Raw genomic sequence first — 15952 nt, forward strand, 5'->3', positions numbered from 1 at the left:
AACATCTCAGACACACACACTCACACACTTTCATTCTGTACCCCTTACATGGTTCTGCTTTTCTTCTCCGCAGTGATCTACACCTGACATATTTCTTTCTCTGTACCCTGCCTCTCTCATCCCTACACACACACACACACACACACACACACACACACACACTTTCACTCTGTTCCCCTTACATGGTTCTGCTTTTCTTCTTGGCACTGATCAACACCTAACCCATTTCTTTTTCTGTATGCTGCCTCTCCCATCCCTACACATACACACACAGCAAAACATGAGCTCCCTGAGGGCAGGGGCCTGGTCTGTTTCTCAGCTGTGCCCTCAGCACCCGCAACCACACTGACCTAGGTATCCTTGAATAATGTTCATTCAAACATGCAGTAGTCTAAGCTATGAGACCATATAGCTAATAATTTGTAATTTTTTCACGTCCATTATACAAAGAGATAACACCTCTATTACAGATGTATATTTAATAATCTTTATTTCATTACATCCTGCTTTGATCCCAAAGGGCTATAAACTGTTGATAATCAGCCAGAAACTAACGCAGCTCTCAATGTGAGCTGAAACACAGGCCTTGTTTGACTCTAGTAACACATACTCCCCAAATGAAAGCTATAACTGATGATCAGACAGATGTTACAGTAAAAATAAAACGGTCTTCAGACTTCCCTTGTTGAACACATGAGGCCTGGGGTTGGATTCTGTGGCCTAGGCATATGCACGCACATGTGTAGGTCTTTGTATGTTTTAGGAAGAAAGAGAGCTAAATTCCCAGGCATATCTTGACTTCCTCCTTAAAATATTGAAGAAGTAAATGTTAGCAAAGAAATCAGGATATAAACACAGAAGTACCTCATGGCATATTTACTCAAGAGGAAGTTGTACATAAAATAAAAATGGTATAGTCAACTCAATCCAACAAACACTGTGTGTCTAATATGTGCCAAGCACTGAGCTAGGAGCGGGGGGATATGAAGATGATAAAGGCCCAGAGTCGGTCCTGAACGGGTCTAGAGACTACTGAAGAAGAAAGGACTGCAGGCCCTGACCATGCAAGATGTGACGGACGTGGGATGACGGGGGGAGGAGCACAAGAGGAGCCCCGAAGCCCTTCCTGCACTTTAACAAGTAAAACAACTTTTTAAGACATAAAATGTCAGAACTGCCTATTTTTAAAATTTCATTGATAAATCCTTTCATAAGGACAATAAACCTTCTATACAAAAGGTAAAATAACACACACACAGGTAACAGATACTTTTATCTGTGCTTAAGTCAGGACTGGCTTAAAGGTGAACCAGTCCTGGAGCCTAATCCACAGAGCCCACAAATACCACAGCTGCGCAGCCAACCCTCAGATAAAGAGCAGTCACTGTTTAAAGTCAAAAACACCTTGTGAGTGTCTATTTAGTGGAAGGAAGAGTTCCCTTTAATCGCCTTTCAGCTCACCTCCTCAGAAAGCCCAAGGAGCTACACATGACCAGAGTCGAGGACACTCACTGGGACACATTCTGCCACGAGCAGAGCAGCTTCCAGATCGGGAAGGGCCCCTCCCGAAGCAGCAAGTCCAGACCTGGCGCTCTCCTCACCCGCGGCCCTCTTTCCTGTGGGCAGGAGACCCGGGCCCTCTGCAGGGCGGCATGGGCCCCATCTCAGAACTGAGGGGAGGAGGCAGGAGGCTGACTGGGCTCAGAGGCCAGGCCACAGGCCGCAGTCCTCTGATGAATCACGCAGTCTGCGTGAGGCAGGGAGGGTGGGAAAACGGGTACTTGCACAGCTGCTAGCATCAGAAGTTCACCCCCAGTCCCATCCTGCTGGGCGCTGGGAGGAGGACTCCGACAGCCACTGCAGGCGGGGAGCTAGAGACGCAGGATGGCCTGAGCCCGACCTCAAGCAGCTCACAGTCTATGTCAGCTCCTGCTGTTTATCCGCATCCCACACAGGCTGCTTACTGCCCCAGGAATGCACATTTCTAATGGCCAAACAAACTCCACCAAAAACACATTCAAAAAACACAAAGGGGAAGCTGAAAATCAAGAGTGGTCACCAGAAGCTGAAATAACCAAGAGGTTTTGTTCCTTAACCACCATATGGTGACCAAGACAAGGATTCAGACCCTTGGAGGATGGGAAGTTAAAGCTGAACCCCTCCAGAATGCTGGGACTCTCAATCAAGAGGCTAGGGCAAGAATTGAAAACTTTTTCTCTAATGGGCCAGAGTGTAAATAACGTGGCTTTTTAAGGCTATCAGGTTTCTGCACAACTACTCAACTTACTATGCATGAAAATCACCATGCACGATGTGTGAACTAAGGAGTTCCAATAAAACTTTATTTATAAAACCAGGTGGCATGTCAACTTTGGCCAGGGAGCTAGTGTTTGCTGACCCCTGGACTAGGTGGGGTCAGCTTCCCAAGTGGCGTGAGTGGTAAAGAACCCGACTGCCAATGCAGGAGATGTTAAAGAGACGTAGGTTCGATCCCTGGGTCGGGAAGATCCCCTGCAGAAGGAAATGGCAACCCGTTCGTTCCTTGCCTAGAGAATCCCGTGGACAGAGGAGTTTGGTGGGCTACAGTCCACGAGGTCGAAAGAACAGGACATGACTCAGGTGACTTTGCACGCACAGACTAGGTGACTAACAGAGAACATGAGAAAACTTTCTGCCTTGACCTGGGCTCTGACTTGGGGAGAGAGGACCTAAGATCTCATAACCACAGGCCGGCTCTCACACAGGGACAGACTGTGACATCACACTAGCTGCAGGACCCTGGGAACTCAAAACCAGAAATTCACCTGAGGTGGCCCAAGGCAGGTGACTCCCGGGTGCATGGCAGAAACAAGGCCGAATTTCCCTATACTCAAGACAGGCTAAACAATCTCTCCACGGACACACAAGAGCCGAGCTTAGAACCAAACTCTGAAGAAACAAGAAGCGAGCAAAAACAGCAGCTGGCGTAAGTAGACCTGTCAGGATTTTCAGCTAATGGAATTATCAGGTCCAGAAGAGCATGTTTAAACTGTTTAAAGGAATAAAAGAAGGAATAAAAACTTGAGCAAAGAGCAACACACTATCAAAAAAAGACCAAGCAAATCTGAAAAGAAAATAGATCTTTTCCAAAAGAGAAAGAGGAAACCTTTCTAACGGAACTAGCCAGAATGAAACAGAGGCTAAAAGTCAGAAAATACTTGAAAGGGTGTGTAACTGAGGGCCCTGGATAACTGAATGGGAGCTAGCAAACACCTGATTTGGAGCTCTGGAAGCAATAAACAGAATAGGAAAAAGGCAGTATTTAGAGAGATAATGGCTGAGAATTCTCCTGAACTGACGAAAACTAGGCACCTTCAGATTTAAAAGGTAAAAACAATCCCTAACAAAACGTTTAAAAAAAAAATCCATACTTAAGAGACCCTGAGGAGAAACTGTAGGACACCAAAGACAGAGAGAAGACAGGGAAAGACAGACTGCCAAGAGTAGGACTGACTGCAATGTTTCCAACTACAAAAGAAATGACGAGAGAGAGGAATGAAATCTTCAAGGAAAATCAGAGAAAATGTATTATTCACCTGGGGTTATTCAAGAAACAAAGTGAAATCAAGACATTTTCGCACAAACGGAACTGCTCACCAGAGGCCCATCCACAGGATGTTACGTCAAGAAGGGCAACAAAGCCAGAAGGACTGAGATGCAGGGTGTGAAGGGACCTGTGTTGACTCAGACCAGAGCTGGAAGCGACAAGACCCCCTGAAAAGCAAGGGCACCTGTGTGGGGCTCCCCTGGGGACAGAAGGGAACCCCAACAGAGAGCCTGCAGAGCAAGCGAGGAGGCCAGAGGCTCCTGAAGACCGGGCAGGAACAGACAAGGGCTGAGGAAGCACTTTCTCCTCAGGACAGGACTGCTGAGTCCTGCTGCTGAGGTGAAGAGTGTGCAACTGCCGTTGGGGCCCTGAGAGGCCTCTGAAGGCTGCGGGGGCTAGGAACCCGCAGGGCTGGACCACAACAGAGCACATCATCTTCCCCGGTTACCACAGGGAGGAGTTCTGCCAACTCCCTGTGAGGAAGACTCGAGAACTATCTTCAGAGTCTTCTGCTCCTAATGACACATCTTAACACTTTGTCACCCACACCATAAATGAGAGCCGGTTCTTAAACCAGAACATTACACAAGTGGTGCGCAGGAAAATGCCACTTGTGAATCATTCGGTGGCTCAGTCGTGTCCGACTCTTTGTGACCTCATGGACTGCAGCACGCTAGGCCTTCTGTCCTTCACCATCTCCCGGAGTTTGCTCAAACTCATGTTATTGATTCCATTGTGATGGAGTTCAACCATGATGCCATTCAACCATCTCATTCTCTGTTGGCCCCTTCTCCTCCTGCCCTCAGTCTGAATGGTCTGTGGGGTATCCCCTAATGGAGCCCCCCCTCCCTGGCCTCCTGCCCGGGGCAAGTTGGGGAGGAAGGAGGTGCTTCCCCACACCCAGCCCCGATGGCCGTGGTCGAAGCACGGGCTGGCCCTAGCAGCCAGGGGCTGATGGATGCTGAGGGATGAACAGAGCACACACACTGTTGAACACAAGTATGGACAGAAGTCACGACATGACGGGAGAATTAAGAGCTATCAAGTCCACCACCGTTCTTTCTTATAAGTCAAATCAGATTCACATGGCCTTCTGCACACAAAGACCCAGAGGGTCAGCTTCTCAGTAAATCCTTCCACTTGAAACTTGGCGCTTCAAACCCCAACTCTCCCTCTATGAAAATAAGGAAGTCAAGAACTTAAGAGAGTGGTGTCAAGAGGTTAGACCAATTCTCACGGGTGCAAAAACGCTGTGAATGTAAGGAACGCAAGCAAAGTACTTGTACTGAAACTTTAAAGCCTCAGGAAACAGTAGTCCCCAAGTATACCCAAAATATTTTTACCCAGCAAAATGAATAACCCAATGGAGGTAAGACCAAATGCCTAAGAATGCTTCCCAGGAAGTCCATCTTCCTAGGAAAGTGTACCTCAAATACTTTATGAAAATGGATATACTGATTTAACTGCATTTTCTACTATAAGCAGCAAGAACTTTTTATAAAGAAAACAATTCCAAACATACCTGATGACCCTCTTTCATGTATAAGTAATTCTTTCTCCTTTTCTATTTCATCCGCCGCACGATACATGTCCTCCTCGCTGAAATCACACCAAATCAGACATTTCAAAAATTTGTGGACTCACATGTCCTTCTTATCACAACATGCAGCTGCTTTACAAATTTATAAGGCACGCAAAGTTTACGTTTTTACATTACATGATGACAGTCTGATAAAATATGGGTCTTCTTCCTTGTGTTTCTAGCATTACTAACTCAGAGTTTTTGAAGTAAGACATTTTACACCACTGGCTACGCAGCTCTGGGGCCATTTCAACTGCGATGTCTTTAATGCCTCAACCACATACGTAAGCATCTTAGCATGCTCATCTATGCTCATCAGCGAAGCTGTTCATGACTCTTCAGGTTTCAAGCATGGAGATGGTGCTAATAAAAGCATTTAGGAGGACAGGCAAATTTTCCAAGAGCTCCTCGAAAAAGAAGAACAGGAGATTCACAAGATCCCCAGAACCACACCAGCTCCCCGAGGCGCTCCTGTTCCCTGATGCCCACAGGAAAGCAGCCCCCCGACCTTCTGCTGGGCACATGCCCACCATCCCCCACACTTTCGCTGGGACTTACACAGCAGCTCCTCAAAGAGTCTCCGGGCTCCTTCAGTGAGCCAACAAGAACCTACTAAGTCCTGGAAAGGAGAAAACCCCATTGGCTGCCAGACAAGGAGGGCAAACGGGACTTCCGGGATCTAAGATGACTCCTGTTCCCCTCAAGATGTACCACAATGGTGGGCAACAGAGATGCCACTCTGTCTTTGCTGGAACACAAGACAGGTGAAAGCGCAAACCATCCAGAAGTGGAAGAAGGGGCAGTAAGGCACGGAGGACGGGAGAAGCCTCGAGGCCCCTGGGCTGGTGTCTGCTGGAAGGGCAGACCAGCACGCCCTGCAGGGCCCAGAAAGGTCAGGAGCTGGAGGTACACCAAGTGCCCTGGGGGGGCATGGGTGACCTCCAGGGCCACCAGCAGCAGAGCCCCCGTCCCCAGTACTCCCACAAGAGCACACCCCCGCTCCTCACGCAGGACCGGAAGCTCCAGGCACCGGGGCACACAGGCAAGAGGAGTTACTCAGAAACTAAGGGGATGGCTCCCGCGTGCCCGACTCTGGGAGCTCCCCAGCACCTCGTCCACGGCTCAGAAGCCGGAGGAAAGAGGAAGGGGGTGCCGCTGAGAGAAACAGACTGAGGTGGGGACCAACACACCCTCCACCCCTGAAACCCTTCAATGGCTCCCAGATAAGCGGGGAAGTCTAAATCTGGACGCACCCCAACACGCAAGCCCTACACACACACACACACAGACGCTTCAGTCCAAACACTTGACCAGCCCAGCCTGTGCTTTTACACCTGTGACTGGCTCTGCTGACGCCCCCACATGAACGGCACGCTGTCCACCCAAGAGGGCACAGGCGGTGTGGGTGGCCTCGCTGGAGCATGCCACAGGCTGCAGTTAGATTACCAGGGTGTGACCACTTCTCACTCCAGCCCTCGTCAACCACGTGCATCACCCGTGGAACTCAAGGGACCACATTTCTCAGCACCTAAATTTATCCACCTGTAAAAATAACCGTGGGAGTACTCACAAGAGACTGCTCTGAAAATAAGACACACAGGCCCTCGACAGTCAAAAAAGTTAGCTAGCCTCGTTAATTCTCGTATCTATCCATCTGGGCAGAGTAGGGATGCACGATTCACCCAATGATCATTTCTTATCCCTGTTTTCCTTTTCTTCTCTCTTCACGAAAGTGATGGTGTGTGTGCGCCTGTCTTTTTTTGTTGTGGTGGGATTGAGGGGGACATATTAGGGAAAAGGTACTTTCCATGTGCTCTAACCCCAGTGAGATTTCAAGTAAAAGGTGTGATGTCACCCATGCAGCCCGTGCCAGGGTGCAAAGCAAACAGAAACCAGATTCGCAGGGACTATACATCAAGCACTTAAAATAAAAAGTGACTAAATGTGTTAGATCTTCTTTCAATAGTTTAATGTTATCTTTCAGCCTCCTTCCTAGCTTTATCAAAGAGGAGAGAAATTCTGATCGTATAAAACAGGCATTTAAGTGAATCGTTTTCATAATACCATTACCAGAGGCATGTCTTTGTGGAAGCCACTTCCCTAATCTTGGCCTCAGTTTTCTCATCTTCAAAACAAGACGACCGGACAAGATCTAAATGATCTATGCAGTTCCTCTTCCAGTTCTTGGCTCTAACGGACTATGAAGCTACTCTCACTTCACATGAATTCTGTGGCTGCGGGCAGGCGTCTCCGCTTCTACTCTTGTCTCCTACCTCTCTTATCTACAGAATAACCAAAGGGGCCCAGAGGAGGTTCTCTAAACTAGCATCTCTCTGAGCAGCCGCAAATACAAACTCCCTCAAGGACCAACAGCAGAGGAACGAAGAGAAGCCAATAGGAGAACTAAGTGCAATGGGAAGACAGAACAGAAAGGGAGGTTACTGGAAATAGAAATGCGGTGATTCAAGACATACAGAAGAAGCATAGCAGAAATTGATGAATGGGAGACCCAGAGTGTATTCAAATCACTTTAGCCACACTATTTCATTCAGATTCTGTCCACAGATGATTGTGAGCTTCCACGGCCACCAAGGACATCTGCTAACTTGCCAAGGCCACCAGGAAAACTGTAATACGGCTTTTAAAGGCCACTGTATTTCCTTGGGGAGAAGTTGTAAGTTCAAACAATAAAGCTCAATCAATACAGTCAGAAAATGAGACATTTAACAGCCAAAATGAAATATTCATCCAACACAAGGACCGCCAACTAGAGAGAGAGATACTAGTGTGAAAGCAAGAAAAATTAGAATAATTTTATTTAAGAAAATACTTCACTCAATAAACCTTTAACATTTTTAAAAATATCAAAAAGGAACTGATATTTTTAACAGCAAAAAGAAATTATATTTAAAATCGGGAATCTGAAATAGCTGGAGGTTTAAATTTTGGGGGGGAAAGGAAGACAAGGAAACAATGAAAGGAAATGGGCTATTTGATAAGATCAGATCCTCCATGCTGACCAGTTTCAGAAATGTGGCAATCTTGGGTGTGTGTCAAGCTGGGGCTGGGATGAGAGGTGTTCACCATTTGGCACAAAGAGTCCACTGAAATCCATAGACTCAAAATGATCACTAGAGCAAAAAATGTCCTTCCAGAAAACATACAGATCGCTAGAGAAGTAGTGAAGAAAAGTAAAAGTCTTAAATGTGACCTGATTTCTTGAGGACCATGGCATGTGAGCTGTACTCAGTTAAAATTTTAAAACCAAAATGCTAATAATTCCTGCTTAGAAAATTATTAGTTTAGCACCATAATGTTATTTTAAAATGTTTATTTTCAAGCTCCCATTTTCTCTTAGAGGTGAAATACTTTACTCTTAATTGTCAGGAAGCATTTAACAGTAAGATTCCTGTGTGCTGTTTCCCATCTCTCTTGAGCCCTCTGTTCCTTATCAGTCTCTGTCAGGGGCGAAAGGAGCAGGCAAGCTACTCCCAGGACAGAGATCAAAGAGATGGGATGCTTGCACAGGATTTCCTTCATTAGTTTTTCTATACAGTGACAAGTACCCTCTTCCTTTTTACGAACCATATGGTAAAAGTGATTGTTTACAACTCTCTCTCTTTGATAAGGATCGCCTTATGTTTTGTAAGTCTGGAATTTTAATCTTTATCTTTGCTGAGAATAACTACCTTGTAAGACAGTATATATGCCCACACCATGTTGATTAAAACACCTTTGCTCCATCAGAGCTTGGGTCCCCGTGTCTGTCTGTCTGTCTTTCTCTCTCTCTCTATTTCTGGCTGATTCCCTGGAGCGCGAAAGCTGGCTGCGTAACCCAGGGAATATTGGCCTCTTTCCTTCTTTCACTCTCTCACCGTTGACTCCGGACCACCAGGTTCCGGTCCAATAAAGGACCAACACTTAATGTTAAGGCAATATACACCGTTGAGCAGGTTACATGACACTGTCTGTTAAATTATAACCTTCCTCTTGCTCTGTTCAAAGACCTGGATAACAATAAATGTTTGAAACTTAATTTTGAAATGCTGACTACATTTAGACAAAATTATACTACTCCCCAAAACAAAAGTTATAATATAAACTAAAAACACAGAGCTCAGCAAAGCATAAGACATTTCTGTGAAACCAATTTTTCGATTTCTGATACAAGTAAACACATAAAATGAAAAACATCAACTCTTTAACATACATGCAAAGCTAACAAGACAGCAGCTCACTCACTCACTGTTGTGGACATTTGCACAAAGTTCCCCTTAGCTATCTAAAAAAACGAACCTGAGTGTGACTCTGTTCAGCTCTCTGGACTTGCAGATCATGCTTAATTTGGCCTGTCCTAGAAGACTGACAGCCCAGGCAGTGTTGGTGAGACAGTGTCAACCGCCGTGACACGGGGCACCGTCCCACACAGGCACAGGAAAAAGCAAAGATCACTCTCCCCAGCTTTTCTCCACCTCTCAGCGGTTGTCTAAGATGAGTGAGCCACACATCAAATGCAGGAAAGTACCGGCGCCCAGGCCAAAATTCCACCTCCTTTCTGCAAGTGGACTTTCCATGACTGGCTCGGTGACTCCCAGAGGGGTCTGGGGACAACCTGGACCCCTGCAACCTAAGGTTTCTCAGGGGCACCCCAGCTCTGAAGCAGGTTCTACCCCCAGGTGGGGGAAGGACCAGGAGGGAGTAGCTGTTACCTCATCAGAGACAGCGCCCCCGGAGCTGCTAAGGTGCAAGGTGGGTGGAAAAACACATTTGCTCGACAGTACACTTAGCAACACCCAAGAGCAAGGGCTTCACGAGTTGCTAGTTACAGCCCTTCTGAGAATCCACAGCTTTCCTTTGAACCTCAGTCCAGAAAGACATAAATATGCATACAATTTTGCTTTCGATTTCAGAAGGGTACACAGACACATCATGCTGCCCTATACACACCGCGAGCCTGTGGACCCCAGATTTAAACCCTGTCCCCTCCTCAGGCAGACAGAGAAGGACCATGGAGTAGGTTCACTTCTCAATTCCCAAAGCACATCTAACCTGGCCACAAACCATGTCCAGGGCCACCCTGGTCCTCAGGGGCCGGAGTATTAGCTTAGTTGAAAGGAAGAAGTGGACCCACCCTAAGTTTCAATTTTATGGGTCAGGTGAGCAGGAGATGAAGGATAGGAGACCTGCTGACAGGAGGAGTGAGGAAGTTTCCAAAGAAGTCAAGTGAATCGGGTCTGACCTAACACTTCCTCAAAAGGGACCCTACGTCGTCGTGTGAGCCATCCTTGGGGCTTGTCCAAGGGATGCCAGCCAACCACAGTTCTCAAATGAAGGAAAGAAAGGAAGGCAGGCGATTCAGAATGCAGCTTATCCACAAGATCTCTGTGTCTGCCTTCCCCACGACTTCTCGGGGGGAAACCACAGTGAGCCCAGTCACAAGGAATCTGTCCTATGGACAGCCTAGGAAATGAGCCATCCCTCTGCCGGCACATCACTAACCCCCTCAAAGTCATATTCTGAACGCATAAAGGCTGCAAACGTTGGGTTGTGATTTGTATTCGTAATTTCTATCCCCTGAATGAATTAAAACGACTCTGCAGGATGTCCCCAAACATCTGCATCTTACGGTGTTTCATATTGGCAGGTGCAAGTGCTTTACTCAATTCCGGTGCAGATCAAACTGAACTCTCAGGGTGGGAAGAAGGGACTTGGCTCCAGTGACAGAAAAACACAAGGTTAAAAAACCATTTTAGGACTTAGTTCAGGCATCCCACTATGTATCTACATCTGCACGCAACTATTAGGCTGCATGTATCATGGAAGAATGGCATGCGTTACACTGCAAACTTTACAATGGACAACGTGATGCCGCAGTTTCTCTGGCCCTTAAGAGAGGATCACAACACAGGATAAGCAGCCCCACTGCCCGTATAACAAATAGGAAAGCCCAAAACGTGAGATGGGATGTTCAGAAGCTGCCATTTGAAATTCTTTTCACCTCCTTTCCCTTGCTTCCCTTTGTTCTCTTACCAATTAAGAGAGAATGAAGTCATCAAAGACAACAAAAATAGTAAGAAAAAGAAACTAAGCTACTACTTAAAAGGCAAACTGGAACATCTATTCCAGAAAAAAAAGAAAAAAAAAGTGAAGTCTGCAGTCATTATAAGTCATGCCTCTCTGCCCAGTTTTGCTGAGGAAGACAGAAAGATGTAGGGGCGGGGGGGAGGTCCCCACCCAGGCATCAGGGGCTATAGCCCTGGAACCTACCTACTCCCTGCACCTCCCTGGCCAAGCTGCACCAATCAGATCTGCAGCTCAGCTTCCTAACATATCAGGTGACAAACCTGGACTAGGGTTTTCAGATGCCTTTCAGCTCCACGCCTATAGCTCTGCTGACAGCAGACAGAAGAGACACCTGTGCCGCAGAACCTGTGCATCAGGAAAGAATGCTCCTTTTGCACCATGACCCACTTCCCCAGGTGCTCAGACTCTGGGAACCACATCCAGCAGAAAAACTTGCCAAGTAACTGTGTATTTTGGGGACCCTGGTTCAAAGTTGCTGCGTCTCCCAGGAGGGACCATAAAATGGTTGAGGCCGAGAAGCAGCGTTTGAGGGCCAGGGCCAGTAGGTTACGGGCTCAGCTCAGACCACCTGGGCTTAAGTGAGGGAGCAGCAGTTAGCCTGGCAGCAGCAGGTAGGAACCAGCATGAGCTGTGAAGGGGCAAAAGCAAAAGACCATGCCCGCTTTATCAGGTGCCGAGTCTGAAGTAGGGCTCAAATGTACAGAGCAAAACTGCAACCACAGGTCACAGCTGCTCACACATGGGCCTGCACACTGGTTTCAATTTAAAAATAAAATAAAAGGCTACTATTTAAAAATCAAGGGAATTCCCTGGCAGTCCAGCAGTTATGACTGGGTGCTCTCACTGCCAGGGCCCAGGATTCGATCCCCAGTCAAGGAACTAAGATCCGGCCAGCGTTGTGGCATGGCCAAAAGTGAATCAGTAAATAAATAAAAATAGAAAATAAAAATAAAGCACGTGGATGCAGTTTTGAAAAAATAAAATAGGGGACTTCCCTGGCAGTCCAGTGGTTAAGATTCCAAGCGGCCACTGCAGAGAACAAAGGTTCCATCCCTGGTCAGGGAACTAAGATCCCACGTGCCATGCTGTTCGGTCCAGCCAAAATAAAACCAATAAATAAATAATCTTTAAAATAAAGTAAAATTTTTTAAAAAAGAACATTTCAAACAAAAGTCAGAATCTCTCAGCAACTATTGGCTAGGCTTCCCTGATGGCTCAGATGGTAAAGAATCTGACTGCAATGGAGGAGACCCAGATTCGATTCCTGGGTTGGGAATATTCCCTGGAGAAGGAAATGGCAACCCACCCCAGTATTCTTGCCTGGAGAATCCCATGGACAGAGGAACCTGGTGGGCTGCAGTCCTTGGCATCACAAAGCGATGACTGAGTGACTAACAAACACAGGTTGGAACTTAGTGGATTCTACCTCCATCAGACTCAGCTCTCCAGGAGCCCATGGTCTACACTTGGCCAGCTTCACTCAGGAGACCTGGCTGGCTCCTGGAGTCAGGAGTTTGAAACCTCCTGCTCTCAATCTTTCCCAGTGGCCATTAAGTGCAGCTAACACTCTCCCAAGGGGTTTGGTGCTCAATGAGACTGTCACAGTCCACAATAAAGGACTATGCAAGCCAGATGATTATAATACATTATTTGTAATAACAGTTCCCCACCCATAACCCCTTTTTTTAGGAAATGGGGGTGGGGAGAGACTGGAAAGCGCAGGGCACTTTCCCACTAATCTGTCAAACTGGTTTTCTGAGTGGAACTGTGGAATTCCAAAGGTATCTGTATGTGACTAGCATTTTCAAGTGCAGAAAAGTTTCAGCCTTCAAGTTTATATTCTGCTTCCACTCCTGCCCCAAGACTCTCGCGATTTACACCACCTTCCCTACAGTTCAATAAAGAATTCATCAGGCTTCCCTGATGGCTCAGACGGTAATCTGCCTGCAGTGCAGGAGATCTGAGTTCAATCCCTGGGTTAGGAAGATTTCCTGGAGAAAGGACTGGCAACCTACTCCAGTATTCTTGCCTGGAGAATCCCCATGGACAGAGAAGCCAGGAGGGCTACAGTCCATGGGGTCGCAGAGTCGGACACGACTGAGCGACAGACACTTTAACCTTCCGTATTTAAAAATAAAGTGGAGACTGGGGACAACTAGATAAGCAGCTGGCGGCCAAAACAACTGGGTCAAACTCCGTCCAAAGTCTGTCTAACAGGTGGGACGCTCGTCAAGCAGAGACTTGCCTTCCAAGAACAAACACGTCGCGTGGTGCGGTGTTCCTGTGGTGGGGGACAAGGGACAACCTTATTTGCCTTCCGGTCGGCGGAAAGATCTGATGGGAGTGAGGTATATAAGAGTATATGCTGCCAGAGTTTGTTTCCCAGATTTCTGGAGTTTTCTTAGCTGTAGAGCTATGGAGATATCAAAAAAAGAAGGGGGGGGAGGGGTGGGGACACTGGATAAACAGAACTTTTAAGATGCGCCTTCCGGAAAAACTTTTGTAATTGGGACACTGTAATAGATGCGAAGGGCCCTCCGCCGGCTACTCGCCCGCCCACCCCATCCCCCCAATACTCCCCGCAGCGTCCCCTCATGGGGCCGAGCCCGGTGCCCTCTCCCCGCCCCTGGCCCCGCGCTCCGCGCCCCGCACTCACTGCTCGGACGGGCACCGCACCGCGACGCGCGGTGGCCCACCGGCCGCAGACTTCCCGCCCTCCGGCGCCGCGGCCCCCGCCTCCCATGCCGGCTTCTCGGCACAGCTAGCGCCCGGCCACGCTCCGGGCTGAGGCATCGTCCCCCGACTCATGGGGCCGCCGTAGCCGGCGGCGCCGCAGGGCTTCGGCCGCCTCCCAGCGATCCGGAGCCCCTCCCGTCGGGGAGCCCGGGCCGCGGCCGCCTCCACAGACGCGCCGCTTGCCCGCCGGCTAGCGACAGTGCCCAGGACGCTTCCGCGCGCGTCACCGCCGCCCGCCCCCTGACCTCTGACCCGCGGCGAGGGCGGGGGGGCGCGGCCCGCGCCTGCCGGGAGTCCCGCGACGCCGAGCCTGCGCATGCGCCCGCGCGGGGGTGGAGCGGCAGGAGACGAGAGGCACGCCCACGCGAGACGCTACTGCGCGTGCTCCGCCCCCGCGCGCTGGCGCCCCGCCCCGGAGCAGCCCCGCGGGTGCTTTTCAAGTCTCTGCGCTTCGTCGTCGCGTCTCCGGGCGGGAGGGCTAGAAAACCCTGGCCCAGAGGTGGGGCGCGTCCTCCCTGGGGAGAAAGCGTGACAGGGCCCTATCCTGTTTGGGCGCCGATGTCGCCCTGGGCTTCGGAGCTTCGCCCTTCGCTGTCGGGGTTTCCTTTGACTGGAGAGCGAGGGATGGGGGCCGCGTGGGTCATGTGCGGCTGGCCTACCCCGGTGACAGTTTCGTCACCACCAGCCCACCGAGCCCGGAGCCCTGAGCCCCGCGGGCCTTGGGGGTCGGGCTTGTGGCGCCAGGGCCGGCAGTTACCGTCTCTTGCTCCATGAGGGCGACAAGTGGGAAGTGGTTGAACCTGACAGGTGAGCCAGCGCAGCACAGCGTCTGTTCTCGGACGATATTCTTTCGATAAGAGATTTGATTTACGAGGAGCAAGGGGAAAATATTAACAGACTTAAAAGAAAACAAAAATGTTTCATCGGTGGGGAGGGAATGTGGGGCAGCCGCTAAAGATGCAAGGGGCAAAGAACGCTGGGCCGAAGCATGGACGAAGAGAATGGTAGTTCTCGGGCAGAACGGGTTCATAACGGGGTTTTATTGAAAGACGAACCTCCAGAAATATGTAGTGGCAGCTCCACTATTCCCTCCAATAAGGGTGCTGGACAGAGAGACCAGATCTTGAAAAAGCCTCCTCAATCTCACTAAGGAGCTTGTGTTTGATCCTCTTCGAAAGATCAGAAAGAAGAGATTATTTTGAAAGATCTTGTGGTCTGCAGTTAGAGAAAGATTGGGAAAAGGCAGGACAGGGAGTCTGAGTAGTAGTCAGCATCAAAGGGAGAAACGATGGAAAAAATACTTGCACTTTAAGGTAACCCCCTTTAATTTTATATGGAAAAGTAATAAATATACATGCTAAAAAATGCATAGCAGTACAAAAGAATACACAGTTAAGTTCTGTGTGAATATTAAGGGATTGTAGTGGGGTGATCAGTGTCCCCTAAAAGTCATCCTCTTCATTTGGAAATACGTTCTTTGTATATTTTTAATGTATATGTGTATAATGTCTCACAAATTTTTTTTTACTAACTTTACAGAACTAAATTATTAGAGAGCAAGTGTGTTAAACTAAACTCAAAAACTAAATCAGAGTTTCTTGGAGTTGTGAGAAGTAAGCGCATGAACTGTGATATAATTACAGTTAGCCTACTCTTATGTCAAGATGAATAAATAATAGCAGAAAAATCTATAAGCTAAGTAAAAGTCTGTATAATCACATGGCTAGAGACAATGTCAGTTAGTTTCCAGCTTTCTCTTAGAATCAAACATTCCTAAATTAGGTAACTAAAACGATGACATCATAATTTGACTTGGTAAAGTATATTTTGAACCATCTCAAACTAACATTGCTTCTTCATTGCCTTGCCTAGAATAGTTAATGCATGAAAGATTCTGAGTTCCTTTTCTTTGAATACTTCAGCCTTTATTTACAGTTATCGTTCATGAAGAATATTACTAAGCC

General features: G+C 48.0%; 1 protein-coding gene across 1 annotated transcript in view; it reads right to left on the minus strand.

Moving 5' to 3' along the window:
• OTULIN (OTU deubiquitinase with linear linkage specificity) overlaps positions 1-14234 on the minus strand; it is a 36319-nt gene extending 22085 nt beyond the window's left edge. Inside the window, exons 1-2 of the mRNA XM_043887772.1 lie at positions 13909-14234; positions 5109-5185 (exon numbers count right to left, since the gene is read on the minus strand). Of these exons, the coding sequence (XP_043743707.1) occupies positions 5109-5185; positions 13909-14060 (229 nt within the window). The 5' untranslated portion in view covers positions 14061-14234. The remainder of the gene's footprint in view (positions 1-5108; positions 5186-13908) is intronic.
• Between the last annotated feature and the right edge of the window lie 1718 nt (positions 14235-15952).

This window comes from Cervus elaphus, chromosome 25 (genome assembly GCF_910594005.1).
Source record: "Cervus elaphus chromosome 25, mCerEla1.1, whole genome shotgun sequence".
Lineage (NCBI taxonomy): Eukaryota > Metazoa > Chordata > Mammalia > Artiodactyla > Cervidae > Cervus > Cervus elaphus.